The 26,594-nt window shown below is 40.8% G+C and overlaps 2 protein-coding genes across 3 annotated transcripts in view; both read left to right on the top strand.

Moving 5' to 3' along the window:
* meox2a (mesenchyme homeobox 2a) overlaps positions 1-4,648 on the top strand; it is a 15,807-nt gene extending 11,159 nt beyond the window's left edge. The window contains exon 3 of the mRNA XM_072691651.1: positions 3,436-4,648. Coding sequence (XP_072547752.1) covers positions 3,436-3,654 — 219 coding nt within the window. The 3' untranslated portion in view covers positions 3,655-4,648. The remainder of the gene's footprint in view (positions 1-3,435) is intronic.
* A 4,939-nt stretch (positions 4,649-9,587) lies between these two features.
* Positions 9,588-26,594, top strand: part of agmo (alkylglycerol monooxygenase) — a 52,708-nt gene continuing 35,701 nt past the window's right edge. The window contains exons 1-3 of one of the 2 annotated variants that reach the window (XM_072690993.1): positions 9,588-9,860; positions 20,162-20,292; positions 21,389-21,540. In XM_072690993.1, the coding sequence (XP_072547094.1) occupies positions 9,738-9,860; positions 20,162-20,292; positions 21,389-21,540 (406 nt within the window). In that variant the 5' untranslated portion in view covers positions 9,588-9,737. The remainder of the gene's footprint in view (positions 9,861-20,161; positions 20,293-21,388; positions 21,541-26,594) is intronic. The other variant, XM_072690994.1, reaches the window with a different exon arrangement.

Raw genomic sequence — 26,594 nt, 5'->3', positions numbered from 1 at the left:
TCTCAAAAGTCTGAAAATGAACAACAGCAAGTTTTAGAATTTAGAAAACAATATGCACCATTTCTTCTCAAGTTCAAAAATGTGGGGCATTGCTGGCTCAGTGGTTAGAGCGTTATTGATCACAATAAAAGAGAGTTATTGATCACAGATTGTGGGCTTGATACCCACATCCACTACACTGCCACTATTAGGCCCTTACCCCTAATCGTCAATGCTCCAGGGGTGCCGTAGCATGGCTGACACTGAGCTGTGAGCCCAGCTTTTCCAGCTTAGATTTGCAAATAGAAAAATTTGTTGTACTGACCAGGTGTAATACATTGTTATGCTGATATAATTTGTAATGAAAAATAAATAATAAAAAAGTAAAAAAAGCAAATAAAAAAAGCATGTTTGACTTATAGACCCTGAGTATATAAATCTTTACTATATTAATAGAATTTTGATTAGTATGGCTATAGGAAAACAATCATCATCTGACCACTGCATATTTGTTGGATTAGTATAGAACAATATTTAACTTGTTAAATATACAAACTCAAATTCTTTATTAATATAAAACCTTAATGTGGCAATTAAGTAATCAAAGACATTAAACAAGGTCTCACTTGGGAAGATTAAAAGGGAAGATTAAGAGTGAGATGAGGTCATGAACTACAACCCAACAGTCCTCCAAACATAAAACAATATAATAAAACAAAACAAAAAAATAATAAAACAGCTGAACGTAGTAGAGGTGTAAAGGATCACAAAACTCGGTCGGTTTCCGTTTTTAGCAAAAAAGAAAAAAGGAGACAAATGTAAGACTTATTACTTTTTAAGCATTTTGTGTTGCTGCTTTTTTATTATTAGTGATTATTCATCTGAAAGAGATGTTTGTTAGTTTGAATTAGTGACTTTTATTTTGACACGACTTGTTAGCAATTGGGAACGATTGCCTTTCTTTCACTCTATATTTATTTATTTCATTTTATTCCACTGTAAAAGTTAATAGTGGAGTCGGTGGTTCCGTTATACACTCAGTCCATGTTCATCTGAGACTCTCACGCCTCACACTAACAGACGTCTGCTCTGCACTCACACACCAGAGTGATGGAGCTGCAGATGTGTGGTTGTGTTGCTTTGCGGTTCTCGTGGTTCAGTGTTATATACAAACTATACGGATTTTATCAGTTGCTCAGACTGTGTGTTGTCACTGCATCCAGCTCTGCATCCAGATGGGGGAATTATTACTGTAAACAGTAACAGCACTGTAAACTGTATTCTACACGGTTATGGTTAAACTTTGGTGATAAATCCGCAGTTCCACTGTGGGGAACGATTCGTACGAATTACGGATTATCTGTAATCCTTTACACACAAAGCAGGTAAACCTTATGCTGATTTGTTGCAGTCTTGTGTGTTTTAGCCATGACTGTAAAAAGTGTGTACACTTGTATGTTTTCTACAGCCTTTCGTTTTAGCTATGCTAGTAAGCATGTCTCTCTGCATCCAAGCCAAGCAATCTGATTGGCCTATAGGCAAAATACAACATCAGTGTAGTGGTAGGGTTGCCCAGTAGTATCCAAATTATACTGGTGTTGCCGGACAATTGTTTAAAATAATTGTTGCCATTAAATATATGTTTACAATTGGGCAATATTTCGAACTGATAATTAATGTATTTATAGGAAGAAGAGGATGTGTAGGTGATGCTGGCTTACTGTGCTGAAATACATTATCATCACTTCACATAAAAAAAGTTTAGCTGTTTTTTGACATTTTTCACGTTTTGGAATAAAATCTTTTTACAGTGACTTCCATTGAAAGTCAAGAAGGTTTTCCCCTTCTCCTGTAAAGTTGCTATTTTTGTACAGGGTTTTCTCTGTAATGCTGATCCAGGTGATTTTTATAATGGTTTGTGTATTTGAACTGGTATCAGAATGGGCAGAAATGCACCTGAAGAATATTCAGTTCATGCAATTCATTCAGTTCGAGTACTGAATATTCAACAGTATTGGAAAAGCACTGACCTTTACAACATCGTGCAACATGTCGCACACCTCCAGACCTCTGTATTTCATAAGGCTCACAGAGAGGGTTTGACATGTGAAGTCTCAGATTTGGAGACTTTTCTCCTGGGGGTCACATTCTGTCAGCATAACATTAACCTTGCCACACGACGGAGTAAGCGAACCCCCTCTTGCTATGTGATCTCTGTGTGAACCAGCTCCCAGTGAACGAGGCCATGCAACCTCTGGAGAATTATGACTTTCCTGTGGCCACCAATGCTGAAGCTACTAATCACATCATAATAATTACAGGAACAATCATACCTTGTACTAGTCATAATAACCTCTGTAAGCCTAATTATAATAGCTTTGTGGCTCACTCTGATGATTTTTTGGAGGAGCCAACTGCTTAATGACCCACCAAGAGGACATAATGAGTACTCTTAACTTGTCAGGAGTGACGTGGAGGACTCTCCATGCTGTGGGCAAAACTGCAGAGCTTGCAGATGTATTTTAAGGTCAGGCGTCTTACCGTGCTGACAGCACGGGCCCCAGGTGGCAAATCATATGACAATATTCAAGCATGCAGAAGACTTTTAAACACAATTAACCCCAGAGTTACCCGAAAATAGTCTCTTTTAGGTGCTAACATGTTTAAGAAAAACAAGTAACGTTGTTTTGTCTGCTAACCTTGGACTTGGCAAGGGAGGATTCCATCAAAAACCAGGGACATGGTTTAGTGGTTCTTATACTGAATGATCTTTGCTATAAATTAGCTTAGGTTAAATTAGCAAAGAGCAGTGTCTGAAGGCTCCACTTTGACCGAAGGCACAGCATGAGCGTGATCAACACCAAACACCAACATTTGCATTCTTAGCTGACTTCCGCATCACATGATCCACGTCTGCATCATGACCCACCAAAAATAAATTTTAGAGGAGCGTGATCCGGCCCCCCACACGGCAACGCTCATGGTCATCGAAGCCTCGCGCATGCTGCGGTGACCATTTAAGAAACAGCTTCATCATCATTCTGGGAAACGTAAATACTGGCCCCTACTTGTCGAGTAAGGAAAAGGAGGAAGTGTTTGATATCACAGAACAGATGTGCTCTGTCCATTCATTATCGCTAATATGGAAACAACTATATTAGACCACCCTCTGTAAACATGGTATTCTAAGTTTATCAGGCATTGGTTCCAAACTTTGCTTATCAAGCTGTCTACAAGCAAGCATCTGTTCACTCACCAAGGGATATTAACTTACTTGAGGTTGGTGAGTCATACACATCGTGAGTTTAGCTCAAATGCTAACTGTGCCAAAACTAAGCCCAGCAGCATACAGTATGGTGCGGCACACTGCAAAACCTTTAATCCTATAGGTTAGTTGGTGACTTGTGCATATTTAGGACGGATAACTGCACTTTGCACCTCTTTCTCAATCCCCAGGTGAAAGTGTGGTTCCAGAACAGACGCATGAAGTGGAAGAGAGTGAAGGGTGGACAGCAGGGGGCAGTGGCGAGGGAGAAGGAACTGGTGAATGTGAAAAAGGGGACCTTGCTGCCTTCGGAGTTCTCAGGCATCGTTGGACTTCACCACACAGCGGACTCCTTGGTCAATGAGGACAGTCATGACAGTGACCAGAGCTCTGAGCATGCTCACTTATGATACAAAGTAGACACATTGTATCCTGAGACGTGGATTTGTGCCACGGTGGTCGAGGTGGTCAAGGCTGCTCTTAATGGAGAGACTGAAAATAGGTCAGCAGGTCAGGGCCTCTAATCCCCCAACGGAAGGAAGACTGTGCCCCATGTCTTCTCTCAGGAATGTCCCTATTAGGACTGCTGGTAGCTGATAGCTTAGTGGCAACATGTATGTGCACATGAACAAAGAACTGATGTGTCATGGCTGACTTATGATAATGCAAAACGTGCATTGTCTTTATGGATTGACTGTGCCATATACTTTGGTATTAGGAGGATAAAAGACATTTATCTGATTATCTGATTAGTGTCAACCTGCCTTGTCATAAAATGACAGTAAAACATAGTTTACAAGCTGAATATTGGAGAGAGTAGGCATCATATGTTACATGTCAACGTACACTCTCACAGGGTTAAAAGGATTGGTTTAGTAAAAATCAGATTGACCTATTTTTCCCCTCAGGCTTTGGCTGATTATCTATGTTTGGTGTAAGGCACTAGAGCCAGAAGGCTAATGTGGCTAATATGTAATGGAAATTCATGTCACCCAAAAACTTTGGGTGGCAAATATTTCTACTGGGGACTTTTATTATATTAGATGTAATATAATAAAAGTCCATAATAGATTTTATATGTCATAAAATATACACTCTAAAAAAGACAACTCAATGAACTATGGATGCTTGACTGTTTCTTTGACTCGTTAAATGATTATTTTCTATGATGGAAAAGATTTTTTATAAAAACTGGTTGTATTTTTTTTTTTACCAAAAATAGTTCCACAAGTTAAACAACCCCAGTACAATGTTAAACCTTTTTTTGTTAGAGTGTATATTTGACATAATATAAAAATTCTAAAATCTATATTCACTAATCAGCCATAACATTAGCACCACTGAAAGGTGAAGTGAACATTAATTGTCTTCATAGAAGAAGGACAGTGGATCTGTCGGGGGGGGGGGGGGGGGGGGTATATATTAGGCTGCAAGTGAACGTCAGTTCTTGGTGGAAATGAGCCAGATTGTGATGGCTAGATGACTGGGTCAGTGCATCTCCAAAACATCAGGCAGGTCTTGTAGGGAGTTCCCAGTAATGCAGTGGTCAGTACCTACCAAAAGTGCTCAAAGGTAGGACAATCTGTGAACCGGCGACAGGGTCATGGGCACCTAAGGGCTCATTGATGGGCTTCATGGAGGCCCCACATCACAATTTACAGTACTTAAAGGGTCTGGTGCCAGAGACCACATAATGCCTTCAGATAGTCTAGTGGGCCTACTTAATAATTGGCAGGTACTAATGTTATGGTTGATTGGTGTGACAGACCATTATTATGTTACTCTCATAAATCTAAGGAAATAAAGACGTTTTGGCCGATCAGCTATGTTTAAAGTTGGGGGGAAAATTGTGTAAATTGGATTTTTCGAAGAACGTCTCCTTCAGCAGGAATGGTGAAACTTGGCAGTGTAAAAAGCTTTAAGCTTTAATGTGGTCAGAAAGCTGAACATTCCATGTCATGTGCCTTTCACTACAACATTGGAAAGAGGTCAGGTCTGTGTTTTGGTTTGCACTGTTAAATCGTGCCTTCAGTGATTTTAACTGGATGTTCTGAAATGTAAACAAAGCAAGGATGCAATCAAGCCTTTGGGGGAATCCAGTTGTGTAAATATGAGTATCAGTGTTTTCTTACCACCCATCTGATGACGGTTTCTTATGCAGAGTATACTACTTTCATTATTAATAAAAATCCCTTACGTTGCTTGTTTTCCTTGATCCTGTACACTTTTTCCCTACAGACTGGGTGTGAAACATGGTGAGTGGTGAGACATCCTGGTGAAAATTCATCCGATTGCGGTTTTAACCCCTGCTGTGAAGGCACTGCTTTCCTTTCTGTGACACATTATGGCTAATGTATGCTGGGACTCAGAGTGTGGCTGGCATGAATAAACCATTGAGGAAGAAGTAGCGCTTTAGCATAGGCGAGAATGCTAAACTCAACTTCTCCTCCAGGCAGGGTCAAGACTTCTGCCAGAGACCTAGAAGAGGGGTGTGCAAATCATATCATATTCTATTACAAACGCATGTTTGAAATTTTGTTATAAAATACACCTCCTGTCACCACAGTGTGAGCATGCATGCTAACTGGTAAAGAAAATCTGACTATGAAAACACTGGTTTTCCCTCCAGCACCTGACTGAGGGTCTCTATCAAAAGAACCACATGAGCAATTATGGTGTTATTCTCACTTAGTAAGAAGGAGAAAAATATATGGCACAAAAAAATATGAAGAATGTTTAAAAAAGAAAAAGAAAACATGAATACAAAGGCATTGAAACTCAATGGCTGTATAATGCAGAGTGTGTCAGAATGCCTTAATTCTTAAGCGCAGATGTGTGTCGAATTCATGAGAAACATCTCACTCGCAGTCAGTCTGTGAACTTTGTGACACAATCTTCATCAACCTTTTTCCTGTAACTTGTTTCATTTTGAGGCAGCATTTCTTCATCAGGAAGTGCAATATTGTTGTAAAAATGTCCAGAGCCAAAAACAGCATCCACCAAATACTTCTCCAAACTGCTGAGATGCTGCCTTACGGTCCTGATAGTGGTTCCTCAGTGAACACTACTGTATAAATGCTCTGAACAGTGTATATGTGTTTTTATAATGCAGAACAAGAGGCTAACTACAGACCAAGTATGACCCGTAATGTAAATAATGACAGGCATCCCACCTTGCAAAAAACTGAGTTTCTAGCATTTGGCTTAATAATGTGACTTTTAGGCTTGTTCTGGTTACTGCGCTTGCACAGATCTCCATATCTAGAGGGGCCTTACCAGCTAACATGTCGACTCTCCTCTGCTTGTGGCGTAACCAGTAACCTGATTGGCTGTTTTTGCTGAAAGGTGGGACTTTATCTGTGAATACATACCATATTAGGAAACCAGCGTTGCGAAAACTACCATTCATATCTGAACCAGTGGCTGGTCTCCTTATTTATAACGTCCCTGGCTATATGCAGAAAAGGTGTCATTATAATATGTACTTATATTATATTATGTTATATTATATTATTTAACTTGTGGAGTATTTTTCATCAATGGCATCAATGGAACAGCACAGCTAGCAACTTAGTACATAACATTAGCTATGCTAAGGAAGAAATGACAGCCATGGGCAATAAAGCAGCAACACTAGCCACGTTTACATGCAGCCTCTAAATTCGTGAATAATTAGACTAATAGCTCAATCAGAATGGAATACGTCCATGTGTACACCTCGGTCAGAATAGACTAGACCGATCAAGGCCATTCCGAATACAATTTATGTCCGATTGAACGAGGTGGGTAATCCTGTAACTAATCAACTTAATAGAAGAATAATAGCCATATAAATGCCTGTATCCGATTACATTCCCAATCTGAAAGGTTAAGTGCGTTCTCTGCATGTGCAAGGCAACAGTCACACTCATTATTAGGGACTCTCACGGGTCATGTCCACTGCACTGGGTGCCGGAACTATCTGTCTGCTTCAAGCGGCGAGGTGCTCATGAAGGAAGTGGATGGCAAATTCCGAATCTGACATGGTATGATCTGCGGGGGCGAGATCATCTGTCATCAGGTTGTATAAAATCATGAATGACTGTCGTGTCATCCGGAGTTTTGCTTCCTCTCAAAATCTGTGAATTCCCCCAGTGCGACTCTCTTCCACCAGTCTTTACTGCACACTTTCATCCAGAGGTTTTGGTCACTGGCAGTGGGACTGGCAATCAGCTCATGTGTCTCAGAATGTTGCAGGACATGAGGACAACGTCCTCTCTCCCTTTTTTAATAAGTGTCCTGAGTCCACCATCATTTTAAATGATGAATGAGGATTGGAGACAACTTTTGCATGTAAACATAGCCACTGATTATATGAGCTGCAGGACACTAACCTGAGCTGATGCACAATGAATGAGAGCAGCTGATTGTAAATCCCGCCCATGGAGCAGTAATAGAGATCAATCAGAATGCTCTCTGTGTCACTTGCCCTTGTTCCCAAAAAGTGTGTGAGCGAGCCCGATATACAGAATTACGAATTCCAGAATTTTGTATGTAATTTGCAGGAATCAAGTAGTTGAGAGAGAGGTGGGAAGTCATTTCAGTTCAATTTTATCTCAACTTAGACTGTGGGATATTGTGATAGAATAGGTAATTAACAAGCTTAGCTCGTTAACTCGTTAGCTATTTGCAGTGATGAATTAAACCCACCCATGTCTGTTTTTCAGATAACTGAATGTCCTGCCAAAAGACACTTAAGTGTCACTTGTCAAATGTGCTAAAGGTCAGTATATTAGAACTAGTGAAAGAACAGATGTGTTGAGGCCAAACCAGATGCATGCCATCCAAACACTTGTACACTTGTAAAGAAGGTTCCTCAAAGGTCCTTTAGGAAAGAAATTGTCTAGTTATTTACACCAACAAACCATAACATTAAAACCACATGTCTTCATTGTGTAGCTCCCGCTTGTGCCACCAAAACAACTTTGGCCTGTTGAGGCATGGACTCCACAATGCCTCTGAAGGTGTCCTGTGATATCATAGCAGATCCTTTAAGGCATGAATTGCATCAGTGAGCCTTGTGCACCCATGACCCTGCTGCTGGTTCACCTGTTGTTCCTTTGTGCACTTTTGGCAGATTCTGCATACCATAACAAAACCCATAAGATAAGCCTGCTGTTTGTTCTGACTCACTCATCTAGTCATCACAGTAGGGCCATTGTCTCAGATTCAAGTGACTCAGATTCTTAATCTTACCCATTTGTTCTGCTCCCAACACATCAGCTAAAGGAAATGAGTGTTTCCTTGCTGCTGTATATATTCAAGCAACAGAAAACGAGAAAACCCCAAGACTGACTAAGTGGAGGTTCATTAGGATAACTGTTGAGCTCTGTATGCATGTTGTACAGCAACTGCTGTAACTATGAGGCTCGCCATAGAACTGTCAAGGTATCACGCTCAGTCAGAAATGAGGTTGAAATCTTAAAGGTTTCTCATGATGCTCAACATGACTTCTGTTTACAGATAAAGTCCCACCAATAAAGATAAAGAGAGACAATCAGCTTGCTGTTACACTGCAAGCAGAGGAGGGTTGCCATGCCAGTGGGGAAATCCCCGCTCTATGTGGAGATCTCTGCAAGTGCAGTAACCAAAACAAACCAAAAAGTAAACAAGTAACACGATCCCATCCATATTTCTGAGAAGAGAGCAAAATACTTGAAAGTAAAGGTCAAATTAACCAAAACAAACTAAAAAATCATATTTGTTGTGCATTATTGAGCCAAATGCTACAAACTTTTTTATCATAATTTGACCTTAATATGACCTTGAATTTTGATATATATATAAAAAAAACATTAATTCCTGACAAGTTTGTAGCGGATACATAGATAAATAGATAAAATAATATATAAATAATAAATATGATACTGTATACAACAATAAAAAATAAAGATAACTATTGTACACCTATGAATATGATAAACTGATCTGAAACTGAACTAATTTTACCTAGTAAACTTTAATTATTATTAATATTAATTAAAAAGCTCAGCATCTGAGTGTGTATATAACACAGTATATAGTGTGTAATTCCCTTATTATGGCCAACAGAGGATCTCACACACTTCTTCACCTGTTCTTCACCATGTAGCTACATGTAACATACATGTGCAGATCCTATAGCAGAACAACAGGTTAGTCTACCTTGCAGCATGTATATGTATGTATGTGTATGTGTGTGTGTGTGTGTGTGTGTGAGAGAGAGAGAGAGAGAGAGATAGAGAGAGACTGACTGTGTGTTGTCAGGGCTAGGTCTTTTCAGCTGCGTCATGCAGGCCATCCCACAGAGGCTTGGGCAGCATGGTAAACATTCACCAAGAGTACAAAAGTCAGTCACATGTATTGGGAATATAAGCCCTGCACAGCAGCAGGCGTGATCGAGTCTGTGGGAGCTGGTGCCCTGCAGCTTTAGTTGTTTTTGCTTACTGGCACTTTACAAGCTTTACGGTGCGATATGGCCCAAGTGGAAACCAGCGACGTTACCATTTCTCAGGGCACTCGCATGCTTTTCTATCTGCTGACGCCGAATGAGACTTCATTCCCAGACGTGAACGACGTGCCCCGGTATGTTCAGAAGGTAAGTAGCTAGCTGTGGGTTTCCAGTGGCACCATTAAACCGCACGGCAGCCCCTGTTTGTCCCAGACTGCACTATCGCAGTAGTAGCAGCAGCAGCAGCAGCAGCAGCAGGGGTGTTAGTTAACCTAGCTATAGCTATACTGGGCGTACTGGGATTCGGGGGCGAAGGCTGGCACTGTGCCAACTGTACTTTTCATGCACTGTAAGGGACGGGTACTGTCACAAGTGCAGCCATCCCCCCCCCCCCCACCCCCTGCACGTAAAAATGCACGCGCCGTGTGAAACCTATAGGAAGTAGAGGTGAGACGCCAGCAAACGCGTCTCTGTCCGTTTTCACGGCTCAGGAATGGGTCGTGTGTCAAACCGAGTGGATTACTGTCCGTTAAACCTAAGAGAGTGGCCTGAAGAGGTGCTTCTGAACAGCAGCAGCTCTGAAACACTGGCAATGCCCCCTGCCAAAAGCGTGTGACGTCACATGTACACATGCACGCCCAACTGCAGCAGCCCAGCAGTAAAGCATGCCTGCCCTGCTGACTGTCCTGCTGACTGTCCTGCTGACTGCCCTGCTGACTGTCCTGCGGAGGACTCCAGCTCAAGACTGGGTAACTGGTGGGCTAAGCTTGGTCCTGGATGGTCAAGGTGGTGGAAAAGTAATGTAATCAGTGCTGCTAAACCAGCTGGTTAACTAACTAGCTCCTGACCAGCATAGTGTATGTTGAACACTATTGACTTTGATGGACAGGCTAGTCATTCTTCACAAAGCTGGTTGTTAAGCTGGTCAAACTGGTTGGCTAGTTTGGTAATAGTCACACTGGTGGACCAATGTAGTCATAATGATCATACTGTTGAACCAGCTTGGTCACACTGGTCACTGGATGGTCAAGGTGGTGGAAAAGCTGGTCTTCCAGGTGAAAACATAACCAGTGCTGCTAAACCAGCTGGTTAACTGGCTCTTGACCAGCATAGGGTATGTTGAATACACTATTGATTTTGATAGACAGGCTAATCTTTCCTCATAAAGCTTCACAAAGCTGATTGTTAAGATGGTCAAACTGGTTGTCTAGTTTGGTAATAGTCATACTAGTGGACCAATGTAGTCATGATGATCATAGCTGGTTATTGTGGTCATCCACCTTGGTCCTGCTGATCAACAAGCCTGGTCACTGGATGGTCATGGTGGTGGAAAAGCTGGTCTTCCAGGTGAAAACATAACCAGTGCTGCTAAACCAGCTGGTTAACTAGCTCTTGCCCAGCATAGGGTATGTTAATTTTGATGGACAGGCTAGTCTTTCGTAACAAAGCTGGTTGTTAAGCTGGTCAAACTGGTTGGCTAGTTTGGTAATAGTCACACTGGTGGACCAATGTAGTCATAATGATCATACTGTTGAACCAGCTTGGTCACACTGGTCACTGGATGGTCAAGGTGGTGGAAAAGCTGGTCTTCCAGGTGAAAACATAACCAGTGCTGCTAAACCAGCTGGTTAACTAGCTCTTGACCAGCATAGGGTATGTTGAATACACTATTGATTTTGACAGGCTAGTCTTTCTTCATAAAGCTTCACAAAGCTGGTTGTTAAGATGGTCAAACTGGTTGTCTAGTTTGGTAATAGTCATACTAGTGGACCAATGTAGTCATGATGATCATAGCTGGTTATAGTGGTCAGCCACCTTGGTCCTGCTGATCAACAAGCTTGGTCCTGGCTGTTTGCTAAGAGACATTTCCCTTTTATCAATATTGTATGGGCTCAAAAGCCACTGTTCTCTTCTAGAACATCTTAGGTTAATCATCAGAACCAGGAACTGATCTGCACTACTTGAGAAAGTAAGTTGACAGCCAGCCAACCTCCTGATTGTTGCAGGGCATTTTGCACACAACAACAGTAGAGATAAGTGCAGTTTAGTGTAGCAGTATGATGTTTAGTAGTGCTAGATTGGTGTTCAATCATTGCTTTGTTAGGCTGTTAGTCCCACTGGGAGACCCCAATGCACTGCACAGTTTCAGGCTTTTCTGCATCTGAGTTACATCATTAGCCAATGATCAAGCTGAATCTCCTTGAACTGAATGCAGTGTGATTAGAACAGGGAAGCTGTGCAGTGCAGGAGGGACTCCAGTAATGAGGCTGGGAAACACCACCTTAGGCCACTGTTCCCTGGTCCGGCTTGGGAACACTGGGGGCTCGTCTGCTCAGCTTTACCTATTCCCTGCCACAAACACAATTAAACCAGCTCATGAAGGTCTTGACTATCAGCTGATGAGCTGTGTTTTAGGCATATTAAGGCAGGGAACAGTTGAAACTGTGCAGAATAGTGGGTCAAAAAAGGGTTATTTAGATGTTTCTGCTGCAGAAAAATAACCTGCAGAATCCATAACCTCAGTTTCCTTCAGATTCTCCGTATATTGACCATTTTTCCACAGTCCAGTTTCTCTGGTTGTAATGGAATGATGTCTGAACTTTTATTTGACTGTCTAACATTGTCCAAGGCCCAGAATTAATTGCTCTCAGTGGGAGCCTTACTCTCCAGAGGGGAGTAAAATGAGGAGTGTTGATAAGACTACGAGGCTGCTGTTGCATGATTTGCAGTCCAGTGTTTGCAGCATGTTTACATGCTGGAGTAATGTGGCAGGGAACTGTGAGTGTGGAAATATAACATTTCCCATAATAAAGGGCCAGACATTGTTGAGCAAGATGATCATATGATCATATGTTATCGTGACACATTACATCATAACACACATTTTTAATGTGTATGATGGGATGTCTAGTACACTGAAAGCCCAATTTGTTATAAAAATTTTTTTTAGACAAATTATAGAAAGTTGTGGGCAACCACAACTAGAAACGGTCAAAGAAGAAGTGGCTGATGGGATATCAGTCCACTATGCCTGGACGGTCTTATTATCTAATTGAAATGATTTATATAGTTACATTTTAGCCTACATAAGGACTTTATAACATATGCATATACATTGAATATTTTATATTAATATTCCACATTAAAATTTTTGTAAAGTAAACCACATTATATTGACATATGTCATGCCTGCCCCTGTTCTGTTAGGCCTCTGTTTTGTGTTGTCATGTGCTCCCAAGCACATGGCTCTGTTTGTGTCTTGTCTGTCTTAGCCCCACCTGTCCATTAATGTTGCCACCTGTGTCTCCTTTGTAACCACGCCCCCTTGTTACTCCCAGGTGTTACTCCCTTATTCTTCCTATAATTACCCCTTTGTTTCAGCCTTCCTTTGTCTGGTCCTGTGCATGTACATGTTAGTGTGTGTTCATGGTGGTTTTATGGTTATATTGTATTGTGTATATGGTTATATTGTAAAGTGTATTGCAAATGCTAAATAGACATTAAATATATCAATATTCTTTGTGTTTTATATATGTGAAAATGCCCTGAAATGTTGGGATGTTCTAATCTTGTTCATGTAACCCACTCCCACAACTGGACCTAACTCTTTTGGCCGTTCAGTTCTCCATCAGTGTGGGAGAATAATGATGAACGCTGGTTCTGTTATGTGGAATAAGGGCTTTGAATGTGTATTTTATCTTTCAGTTTTTTTTAAGCTCCATACAAACCATCAATAAGAAATATGACGGCACTGTCAACCGAGTCTCCTGGGGCACCTGAAGTAGAGAATGTTTAAAATGAATTCCTTCCCCTCTGAAATAGTTGCTGGCTCCCTTGACCAGTCGTAAATCAAGACACCACATATGGCAGATGTGAATATGGGTTTTGAATTTAAACCATCAGAGGACGAGAAGGGAAATCCAGCAGTTTGGGATGTATTTGTAGGCTTGTATCCGTTATGAGAGAGTATACAACCATTACTAACTTTGAGTCTCTGTTTGAAAGTTTGGTTGTTTTGTATTTTTTAAAGTACATTTAAAAAGTCAAAATATTGAAATACTGTAATACTGTTAACAATATTCAAATCTACACTGTACACAGGACCCACAAAACAGAATCTAGGGGTGTAATTTGTATTTGTACAGTAATGTGTACTACCCAAAAACCTTCAGCTGTTAGCTGTTGAATGTGCATGGTATTGTGGAAATGTTAATGTTCTACCAGTTCTGCTGGTTAATGTTCTACCAGTTCAGGCCATCTCATTTCAACTCATGAAATCATGGTGGACTGGCCGAGGACAATGTGTCTGTCATTCCATTTGAAATTCCACTCAAAAAAACTAATATGCTAATATTTGGTTAAAAAAGTTAAAGGTGAATCAAAGGTCATTGAAAAGGTGTCTAGAAAAAGACATGAAGTTATAACACTCTATTAGTTGTAGCTACCTAGTGGAAAATACATTGTTTTCTGGTTGCTTCTTGGTGTGGCGCAACAGATAACACCACTACCTGCCACTGGGTTACAACACCGTGTGGGAGATTTGATTCCCGATCTGGGTGATTATGCTGCGCTACACCAATGAGTCCCTGGGCAAGACTCCTAACACTCCATTGGCCCACCTCTGTAATACGGGTAACCTTGTAAGTTGCTCTGGATAAGAGCGTCAGCTAAATGCCATAAATGTAAATGTCGTGACTTCAACCCAACCGTAAACTTTCAGTGACTTTCCCACAACTACCTCCCCATAAACCCCGCCCCCCCACCACGCCGTGTTACTCCCGGCCTGTCTTCACTCTGCATTGGGTGGCGGATCAGTGCTGTAAGAGCAGTCGTCAAATTGATGGCTTTCCAAGCCAAGACATTTTTTACGATTTTAATCAGCGGCGATTATGTTCAGAAAGACAGAAAGCTTGGGTTTGTACACAAGATTTTCGTCAAATCATTTTCATGGCTATATCAGGGCTATCTGTAGTCTGACAAGTCAGACAAGTAAGACAGACTAAACACAGCCCAATTTTAATGACTCTTTTAGGGCTAAACAAAGCCCATGATGGGACAACCAGATTTAGCCTAAAAAAAACAACATCCAACGACGTGTTAACATTTACGCTTTACTGCTTAATTAACACACTGCAAGGGGGCGCTATACTGCACTACATGGAACAAACTGTAACTTGTAGAACTGTCTATTCAAATGACTCTGGGTTAGTCGTATGGTATTTTTCCTTGTAGTATTGTTCTTGCACTAAACAGTGAGGTCTAAACCACAGTGCAAACTGAACCATGACTTGTGTACCTTTACACCTATAACAGAAACATCTGATCAATATGAGATATGCTTTTTTAACAGTACACCTTTAATAATAGGGGTTCCACAAAAGGCCATTTGAGCAAAACCATAGAAGAACCACTTTTGGTTCCATAAAGAACCATGTTTGTAATAGAGGTGTGTGTGTGTGTGTGTGTGTGTGTGTGTGTGTGTGTGTGTGTGTGCGTGTGTGTGTGAAGAACTTTGGCAAATTGGTAAAGAAATTTCACATCAAAAGGAGCTTTGTTATTCCATTAAATGGTTCTTCACACTCACACATCTCTATAAAAGAACAAGTTCTTCATGCAACCAAAAGTGATTCTTCTATGGCATCGTTCAAACAACCTTTTGTAGCACTGTGTTGTTATATAAATTATATTTATTTATTAATTTTTTTTTGTTTAATTGGTACTCTAGTCATGGTGTGAGAAACTAGAGTCGATGCCCACACTGTAAACACATGTACCTGCTTACATTTGAAATGGGTGTGTTTCTGGTGTAGTCGTAACCAAATCAACACATGTTTGTTATTTGAGGTAAAAGGCTAAAGTTTAACTAGACCTATATAAGCACACGAGTAAAGAACCGCACAGCAGGACTCCTAATTGTTGTAATTTTGTCACAAACATGCAGACGTTAACTAATGGAGTTCACTATCGTCACACAACTTTATTTGGTGTCTGCCTCTCCCATTCTCTGCGTGTGTGCATTTATGCATGCCTGTGTGAATGGGAGTGTGTTATATATATCCTGAATATGTCTGTCATTGTAACATTTCCTTTTTTTTCTGCTTTGCACTTAACTGACCTCGTTATAAAACAATGTTCAGTATCAAATCATTACCATTACCATTATTTACATTTGAGCATTTGACTTCCAGCCATCCAAGCCATAAAAGTATGTGTATGTGGAACGCGATATGATTCGGTTTACCTCCAGATTCCCTTGAAATCAGTGTATTTTGACTGTATTTTCAGTTCAGAAACCACAGTTATATGAACCTCTCCACAATCTAACCAAAAAAGCAGAGAGAGAGAGACAGAAAGTGAGAGAGAGAGAGAGAGAGAGAGAGAGAGAGTAAAACATTAACATCTGCTTCACAACTGTAATTTTCCTGATGAGATCTGAGTTCACAGGCACAGCTTTCCATAAAACCATTAAGAATCCCTCAACAATTTTCACAAGCCCAAAATATGTTACTGCCCAAATAATAGTTGTTTTCATTTGTCTTTTTTTTTTTTTTTGGAAGAAAATATCACCCCACCAAAACTGCATGATCTATGGGACAAACCAACGCTTTATGAGGAACTCACAAAAAATATAAAAATATAAATAAAGATGGCAAAAGTTTTCTCTAAAAGATGTCACAGAAGAACCACAGAATGGTTTCAATACCATTCTCCATAATGTACAGATTCATTACACTCTGTATAATCAAGTATATAAAAACCCTCTGACAAGAAAAGGCTTATATGGTTCCTGGCTTGGACAAGCTGTTTGATGAAAACCTCTTTGGTGCAGAACAAGGGATGGGAATTTGGGAATATGGGAATTTGGGGATATTGGAATTAGGGGCCATTTCCAATAGTCAGTATTTGTCATGTACATATCTGTGGATGTCGATATGAATGTGATCCATAAACGTTTAGAAGATTGCTGGATTAGCCTAATGGAGAAATATGACATTTACTTCTGTGGGGTTAAAATGCACTCAAAGCAACAATTTGTAGCATTTTTACTTTAAATTAACAGCTTCAAAATCATTTTGTCTTGTAATAAGGAGAATGTCATCTCTGTCTTTGCTTCTCCAGGCTGGAATACTAAAGGTAAAGGTAAAGGTAAAGGTGCACATATTCGTCACTGTACAGTGAAATGTGTCCTCCGCATTTAACCCATCTGTGGTAGTGAACACACACACACACTAGTGAACTAGTGGCAGTGAGTACACACACACCCAGAGCGGTGGGCAGCCAACTCCAGCGCCTGGGGAGCAGAGAGGGTAATGGAGTTGGCTGGCCACCGCTCTGGGTGTGTGTGTACTCACTGCCACTAGTTCACTAGTGTGTGTGTGTGTGTTCACTACCACAAATGGGTTAAATGCGGAGGGCACATTTTGCTGTATACTGCAGGAGACCTCTCATGACAACAGCGTGGCACTGCATTGTCATATTGGTGTAAAATCCAGCCATATCACTCTGCCACCTCAGTCCACATACTTCTTTCACTCCAGACGCCTGTTCTGTATCTCTCAGCTTGTAAAGAAATACATGTGTACAGCAGTCCATGAGGGAGCTCATAGTTTGATTTGTATTGAAAGCAGCAGTATCCGAGTCTTGTCATTTTTTTGCTCCAGAGCTCCTCCTAGAGTGTTGGAGTGGATTCACTTTTACACCTCTGCTGTAAATACAGATCATGCTTTAAGCTCCCCCTCATGGACAGCTGTACACGTGTGTTTGTTGACAAGCTAAGGAATACGGAAACAGCACCTGAATTGAAAGAAGCATGTGAACCTTAACAGGATTTGACACAAATATGACAAATATTTACCCTGTCACACTCTTAATGACTCTTAATGTATGCATGTCCATCATGAGGGGTGGCTCAAAGTACGAATTCCACTTCCTGACTGTAGCGGGAGCCCAGAAGCAATAAATACAATACAATTCTTCCATAGTGCTGCTTTAAGAAACTGTACTTATATAGAACCTTTAAATAATGTGGTGGTTCCTTCCATTTAAAAAAAGTTTCTTCACACCTTGGCATCCAGAGAATTCGACACTTCCTCTCTAGAGAGGCCTCCCAGGTGCTCGTTCAGGCTCTCGTCACTTCAAGACTTGACTACTGCAACTCTCTTCTGGCTGGTCTTCCTCTGCGCACTATCAGGCCCCTGCAACTTATCCAGAATGAATGAATCTTTAACGTTCCTAAATTCAGCCATGTCACTCCACTGCTGCGTTCCCTTCACTGGCTTCCCATAGCTGCCCGCATCAGATTCAAAACCTTGATGCTGGCCTACAAAGCCCAGAAAGGACCAGCCCCTCCGTACTTGATGGCAATGGTCAAAAGCCGATCTGCACCAAGAGCCCTTCGAGCTTCGAGTATGGCTCAGCTCGACCCGCCATCCCTCAAAATCCACAGAAGACAAGCGTCCAGGCTTTTTTCTGTCCTGGCACCAAAGTAGTGGAATGAGCTTCCCCTGTCTGTCCAAACGGCCGAATCGCTCGCTGTCTTCAAACCCAGACTGAATACCCTCCTCTTTCGAGAATACTCGGGCGAATAGCAGAGTGGTCACCTTACTGACTTGTGTTTAGTAGTGTCTAAACTTAGAGGTATCTTTGAATTTTTAGCCTTTTCAAACTAGCTGAGGTTTTCTTGGGTAAATAGTAAAGCACTTTTGTAAAGTCGCTCTGGTTAAGAGTGTCTGCTAAATGCCTTAAATGTAAATGTAAATCTAATTCTTTAAAGAACCACTCATTAAAATGTTCCTTAGGAAACCAAATGTGACTCTACTGTGAAAATGTTGTAAAGAAACCCTGTGTGTCTGTATACAGCTGCAGCCAAAACCAGCTTCACTCATTACAGTAATGTTTGGGTGAAACACTTCATTTAATAGTGTAATGTAATACCATGTAAACGGGAGAAGAGTGTTTAGGCTCGCAGGTTGATAAAGTCTCTGCCTGTGGGCTTTGCAAGGGGAGCAGACTGTACAGCGCTAACATTTGTTAGCTGCAGTCAGCAGCCAGATGTGGCGAGGTTTGCGTGTGACAGGGGGGTCCCAAGTGATGTATCACTCCATGGATTGTACATACACCCACACATACATTTTCCTTTTCCACCTGTGTGTTTCTGCTCTGCCTTGTCCTGCGCCCCCCAACCCCATTTAACACTGTGAGTATACATGTGTCTCACATTCCACAGAGCGAATGGGGGCCTGAAACTTATGGTTGAATTTAGCCAGTTTGATTTTATAACGGCTAGCACTGTTTTCTTGCCATTTTTGATAGTGCTGATGACCTGTGTACTAGCAGTGCTGGTTTCTAGTAGTATTTGTACTCATTAGTACATGGTTTGATTAGTTTGGCCATAGATGCAATAGAAGAACCATCTCCGTTCAGTGGATAGTTCTTTCAAAAAGTATGAAGACCCGTTCCCAACTTTAAATAACCTCCCCATAATGTGAAATGTTACTACACTAAATGGACAAAAGTATTGGGACAACTGCTCATTGATAGTTTCTTCTAAAATTAGGGGTATTGTGACAGTACTGTCTGTACTGTCCAGGGAAAGCTTTTTACTAGATCTTCACCACTCCACCCAACCTCATCCCCAACTCCCCAGCTCATCATGTATTAGATGGACCACCATTCACCATTCCAGAGCACACAGTTTCACTGATTCACAGCTCAATACCAAGGGACTTTATAGTTCTCTAGGCTGTGCCTGGCATTAGACATGGTGCCAACAAGTTCATGTTTATCTGCTCCAGAGAGTCCTATTCTATTGGCGGTACTTTTCTACAGGGACTAGACTTTCTCCATCGAAAAGGAAACCGTTGAGCCCTCAGAGATCCTTTCTTTTAGATACACCCAGACTGTTCCAGACTACTCTTGTCGCTGAATTCATCAAAATCCTCACAATAATGATCCAAAATCTAGTACAAAACCTTTCCTGGACAAATTGTTTTATTTGTTGGGTTAAGATATGCAACCAATACACATATACTAAAACAAAACTAAACTAAACTAAAACAAAAAAAAAAACAAGTAAATAAAAGTCAAAATATTTCAACACCACAAATCAGTGGTTAATATCAGCTGTGTCTTCAAAATACATACAAAGAAGCAAAAGGAGGCAGGAAGAGCACAAGACAAAATTGGGAAAGGTCTTGATGATACTGAAGCTCTACATCAGCTACATGTGTTAAAAAAAGGGTCCCTATGCTGTGTGCCATGCTAATTAGCTATAGATCCTAACTATAGAGACTATTTACTTTTTAGTATCTGTGATTTGGGAAGAAAGAATGAATGTGTCCCAATACTTTTGTCCCGAGTATACAGGAGTCTTCATTTTTGGAAACCACAGTGAAAGGGTTGATGATTTATGATTACATCCCTGATTCTCGGCTGTTTCTGCTGTGTAGGCTACTCCGTTCTTCGTTGGCCTGATATTGCTGGAGGTGTTCGTGGGTTGGCTGAAGACCGGAGACCTGCTCGTCAAAATCAATGATGGAACCACATCTCTCGCAGCGGGAATGATATCCAGACTGCCTCAGTGAGTCTAGAACATCTGCAGTTTGAGGTTGTGTGACCGTGTACTTGCTCACCTTACATGTGCGAAACACAACAAACAAGCTTTAACCGTTAAACCATTTCATCTCCTGCTTCTATCAGTTCTCACCTACCATGACTCGAATGGAAATATGGGCATAATTTGCAGAGTGGTTGAGATGTGTGCAGTGTAACCATGTCATTTCCAGTAGTTTGGTGTGAAGTGATTAATTGCAGAGAAGATCTGGTGATGATGGGAACATCTTAAAACTTGAAAAGCTCTGTGTTTTCGTCCACTGTTACAGATACTGCTGGATTTTAAGCAATGTCAAAAACCTCATTAGCATGGCCTGAAGATCGTAAGATTGAATCCCGGGTCATGCTGCCTGCCATCAGCAGCCAAAGTGTGATGCTGGCTGGCATGGGTGTCTGCTAGCCGATGCATTAGAGCTGGTGACCTGGCGCTTTTCTCTGGATGCGTTGGTTGCTCGGCGATGTTACATCAGCAGCAATTTTTAAAGAGGCGGTGGCTGGTTGCGCATGTGTCTGTCCTCACCCTCTCAGTGCATCACGTGATATGTGACTGGGGAGTGGGTTGGCTAAAATTGTGGGGAAAAAAAGGTTTAGGTCAAACCTCAAGACTACAGTAAAATTATTTAAGGCATGAGGCAGCATATCTGTAACAAACATGTGTAAACTTTCTATGAGGGATTTTAATGTGCATTAAACTCTTCAGATCTCTGGTTCCTATCATCACCACTATAAACCGTTCTGACTTTGTACATTTTCTGAAATATGCTTTTCACATAAAATCTCTGAAGGATCTTCAAAACGGCAACTTTACAGAAGAAGGGGAAGAAAAGCTTCTTTACTTTTAATGGAAGTCAGTGTTAAAAAATCTTATTCCAAGTCATTTTTGAGCATTTCTATTAGTCTATTCATCATGAGATTATGACACAATATAAAGAACTACTGCCAGATTCACGTTATATCAAAAAGTAAATAAATGAAGATACAAGGTCATCAATATTGGAATTTCTTTCTTTTCTTTCCTTCTCTTTTTCCCAGTTGAATTAATTTGCACTATCGCCTTCTTTCAGTCTCTTTGTCAGGAGTCTGGAAGTATCCAGCTACATCTTTGTTTGGAATACCTTCCACATATTGGAGCTACCCTGGGACTCAGCTTGGACGTGGTGGCTGGCATTTCTTGGTGTGGACTTTGGATACTACTGGGTTCATCGATGCTGCCATGGTATGTAATCACTTGCCAAAAGTCTCCTTTAAAAGGCTGTGCAACTAAAACATTGTGCATATTGCATCATTTAGGGACATTTTTCATCTCCACAGTTTTATTTTTGTCTTTTGGTTTGATTATCCCAGTAGCAACCCTCAACCCTCATCTTTTTTCTTTCTCATGGTGATTTAACAACTGATAATGATGACCGTAGACAGTACATTCATGAGAATATGTCTAACTATGATATCTTGCGCCTGGCTTCTCTGTGTGGGAACTGATGCGAGCGTGTGCCAGACTATGAAATATCAGGAACAACTATCACATCTGTAGTCTTTGATCTCTCAAGCTGTTTCTAATTATAATAAATTAGACTAGCATATTGGGTTTTAGAATTTGCAACAAGGCAGGAGTGATGTTGCACAGATTGCAGTGGTGTTACACAGAGGAACTGACATATGGTGTGATGAACTGTGTTTCAGGACACATTTGAAATAGTTTAGTCTTACCTAAAACATATGTCAATCGACAAAAGTATTGAGACACCTACATATTACACATAGAGGAGCTTTTATGACATCCCCCTTTGCAGCTCTTAACAGCAGGTCTGGAGCTCTGCAGTTACTGAGTCAGCAGAGCGTTGGACATTTCTGAGCTTAGCACTCTGAGACCCTGCTCTGTAACTTTATGTGGTCTGACACTTGGTGGCTGAGTTGCTATGGTTCCTAAATGCTTTCATCGTTCAATAATACCACTCACAGCTAATGGTGGAATATATAGTAGTGGAAAAAAATCACCAAATGACTTGCTGTTGCAGTGGTGGCTCCTATTACAGCACCACGCTGGAATTCAGTGAGCTCCTAAGAACCAACCATTCTTTCACTAATGTGTGTAAAGGCAGATTGCATGTCTAGATGCTTAATATTATACATCTGTGGCACTGAGACTGAATGAAACACCTGAATTTAATTGAATTAAAGGTGTCCCAGTTCTTTTGCTAATATAGTATATTACTTTACCAGTGATTTTCAGATCATTTTTCTCTGTAAGCCAATGCATTGTGCTGGATGTCATGCAGGAAAACAATAAGAAGAATTTAGGGTCTGGATTCACAGAAGTGTGAAAACTCTTCTTAAATGTGCTTTTTTCCTAACTTCACACTTTGGAAAAATTAAAGATGAATAGTTATTCTTTAAAAAAGAATTAAGAACTGCTTAAGAATTATCAAAAAGATTTTTTCTATTTTGTCTTGTAAGAAAAAATAAAATATGATCTTTTAACAGCCCCACAGTGGCCTTTTACCCTAATACTTCAGAAGGTATGGCTCTAAATGATCAGTTAAATAAGTTACTAGAATTAATGTCTAATTTACCAAGAAAATAAAGAATAATAGTTGGGCCTCATTTACCAATATCTTTCAAAGAATTTCTTTTCTTTGAGAATCTTTCTTGAGAAAAGTCTACGTCATGATGTGTTAATGCGTCACAGAATTGTTTACCGCTCTGCTCTTTTAATGATGGATTCAATTGTCCTCCTAAACTGAACAAATCCCAAATAAAAATATGCAGGTGAATGTCAGAACCTGCGTAAGTGGGTTTTACCAAGAAATTTCTTCTTAAGAACGGCTGGTGAATGAGGCCTTCTTAGGACAGCTTTTGTGAATCCAGCCCCAGGTCAATGCAGTGACGTCCATACAGTGAAGGAATGTTGAAGATATTAAGTGTTAGCAATGACAGCCTCGGCACATGCATTTTCTAGGACGTCATCGCCTCACAACTCCATCCATAAAGCTATTTTCAGGTTAACATTTCCTGTACACATGTGATCTGGGTTGAAGGCATTCTTCCTGCGGCCGCCTTTATAACAGACCACCAACTACATCCTTAAACCGTCGCTGCTGCCTAATAATTCAAAATGCTCATTGGTCCAACGTTGCCTTCTGTTAAAAAGAAAAATAATCAGTGTGTCAAAGACCAGTCCACTGACCTCATTTCTTACCACTCTAGTTAATAGGAGTCAATGCCCTTCTACTTCTGAGGTTAAGTACATGTTTACCATATGTTCCATCTCTTCCAGTCATGTAGGATTGCGTTTGGAAAGGGCGACAGGACGTTTTTCAAATTGTGCCTCTGCAGACTTCAGTGAGACGGAGTGGAGTGATGAGGTGCTTGTGGTTGTCATGTTATGTTTTCCATTGTCCAGAGCTCTGTTCGAGAGGTAGGAAATGTCATTTATGTCAGTGGTCTCCTGCGTCCAATTTGTACTTTTTTTTTTTTTTTGGAGGAAATGATTTGTTGGACTTTCCTGTTCCATCATTTCTGAGGATGGCTTCTCCTCCATATCACAGGGTAGACATACCTTCCACTGACGACATAAAGCCACGGCATATGACATCTCTGTCTTTAATGTTTGCATAATGATTGTACAGAGGGTTATAGAGGAGTGCGATCACGTTAAAGCCACGTGTTTGCAATATTGCGTACTGTAAAGCGTACAGGCGAACGTCTTTAACGTCTCCTGAGGCTGCTCTTAATGTTCACTGCAAGAAAACCAGAAAAACGAAGAAGGAGCGTTAAGTTCAGGTTTAGGTTTATTTATATGGTGCTTGGACAATGCAGACATTGTCACGAAACAGCTTTACAGAGATCCGGGTTCAAGCCGGTTGCAGCAGTGACAAGGGAAAAACTCCATCAGAGTGTGAAGGAGAAACCCTAAGAGGAACCAAGACTCAAAAGGGGAACCCATTCTCCTCTCCTCGACCACGGATAGCAAGACAAAACCAGAATGAAATAAGGTTATACAGCAATTAAAAATGTACAGTAAAGTAGAAGTGAGTCTAAGGCCTGGTTTACACCTGCCATTGTATCGTGCGTTTGGTATCTGGACAGTGTCTGGATCTACTTTGACCGAATTCTGATTACACTTGTCATTAAAGTTTGTCTCCAGTGCAACAAACTTCAAAAGTCACACCAACACGTACATCATTTTCATTTTACTCCCTGTAAACAACGGGTTCTCATTAAAACTGTCCTGCTCTGGGAGACCGTGAACAGTGTAGAGGAACGGTGGCGGTTCTACAACACGGTGGAACAATAGATAGGTCAGAAAACATGAGGGACTGTTTAAACTGCAAAGAAACAAACTCTATAATAATGCTCTCAGCTAACGTTACGTATGAGTGGGAGTCTGCACATGCACACACACAGCGAGAGAAAGAGAGAGCGATCAAGATAGAGCATGAGGGAGAGAAACCAAGATCCACAGTAACTATTACTTGTATAAAGGTTTTTATTTTTTTTTTGACAGCGTATTTCCGCTTGCCTGACTAGTATTAAAGGTGGACGAGATCCGTCTCTGACCACCTCCGAATGAGGTTTAAGTGATCCTGTTGTAATCTGATCACAGTGCTTCAGCTTTTCATGCAAACGAATGAAATCCGAACGCGATCCGATCACTGAAAACGTACGCTAATGCCAATCGTAAACAGGCCCTAATACTACACAAGCATGCTCAGAGTTAACTGCTGAAAGCCAGAGAATGATGTTAGAAGTCTTAGGATCTATGATCTGATCAATGATTTCCATGTTAATATGAAAGAACTCTGTAAAGTATGAGTGGGTGAGTGAGGCTCGCTGGCGGGGGGTTTAGTGGCTCAGCTGGAGCGTGAGTTAATGTCAAAGGGCTTTTTTGTAACATCAAGTAAAGCCCTCTATTGCGTGCAGAGATCAAGCAACTGTAGTAAGCAGCAGTTTAGCCGTCTTTGCCGTTTCCGAGTTTGACACTAATGGCTTCGAACTGGTTTTCATACTCAATTTAGCTTCCATTGGAGCATTGGAATATTTATCTATAATCTTATTTTTTTAGGACACGTAGGTCGTAAATCTTTATTTCGAGCAATATAAGCAGAAATATGACCATCGTAAAACCATGCAGACCCTAATTAGTGCCATTGTAAAATATGAACACTTATTTTTTTTTCGTTTTTTTTTATTTTTTATTGCCATTTCATATTTCGCCCCTTCATGTAAAACACTTGAAAGAGGTTGTTATTTGTTTCAGGCTGGCAAAGAACGAATGGAAGCGCTTTCAAGTTACAACCTCTCTTTTCCTAAGCCATCCTTATTGAGAAGACATTGCTGTAATTTTCTGCGGTAGTCTAGGTTTACAGTGTGGGTTTACAGTTTGCCGTACAACTGAAGCTTTTTAAGATTTGTGCTCATCAGTTATTAATAACTGCACAAAATGCTGTTGCAAAGCTAAAGCAAATGAATTGCAGTTAAATGTTTAGATTGAAAGAGTTCAGGGATTTACTGTGACTGTGATACAGTTCTGTCTGAAATCCGTGGTCATTTTCATTGTTATTTTATTGTCTTCATTTTGTCCCCTCCATTCTCTTTGAAGTGTCTGTTAGGTCTGGAGGCTGTTTGCAATGGCCTCTGCATGGCATGGCATCCCGCATTGTTTCCTATGACTTGCATTCTTTTCCAGCTGCAGCCCCTGATTGCCGTTTCGGTGTCCTTCCCTTACTGTCTTCCACCGCAGCAGCGATGTGCCGTCACCGCCTTTCCATCCATGCGCTGGCCCTCGCTCCTCGTTAGCCTCTGGCTGCACTTAGAAGAGATGAGGTTTATGGCTGTTTATGTCTGTTTCTGAGCTCAGGGGAAACTAACGGATCCTTCCTCATGTAGGAAGGAGTTATAGTGCTAGCAGTTTTCCATTATTGCTTACTCCTTTCACCTCAGCTATAAATCCTAAGCCTTATTTATTCAGTAACTACTGTATCTTAAGCACTGCTGTGTAGTTTATGCTATTTATGTAATTTATATCAAGAGAGGAACTAATTGTGAGTGAGGTCCCACACATGGGCTCCTAAGGTTTAATTTAAGCTCATTTAAATTAAAACCCAAAGTTTACAAAGTCCATTGACCTCAAATGGTACTAAAGTAAGCAGTAAACTGCCAGGGGGGGGTGAAAATAATGTAAACCTGAAGAATATCATAAATTGTTTGAAAAAAAAAAATCCCTTGTTTCAGGGTACAAGTCATGATTAACAACTTACAGCTGGTTTGTGG

Source organism: Salminus brasiliensis, chromosome 11 (assembly GCF_030463535.1).
Source record: "Salminus brasiliensis chromosome 11, fSalBra1.hap2, whole genome shotgun sequence".
NCBI classification, from domain to species: Eukaryota; Metazoa; Chordata; class Actinopteri; order Characiformes; family Bryconidae; genus Salminus; species Salminus brasiliensis.
This window is presented reverse-complemented; position numbering and strand designations above follow the sequence as displayed.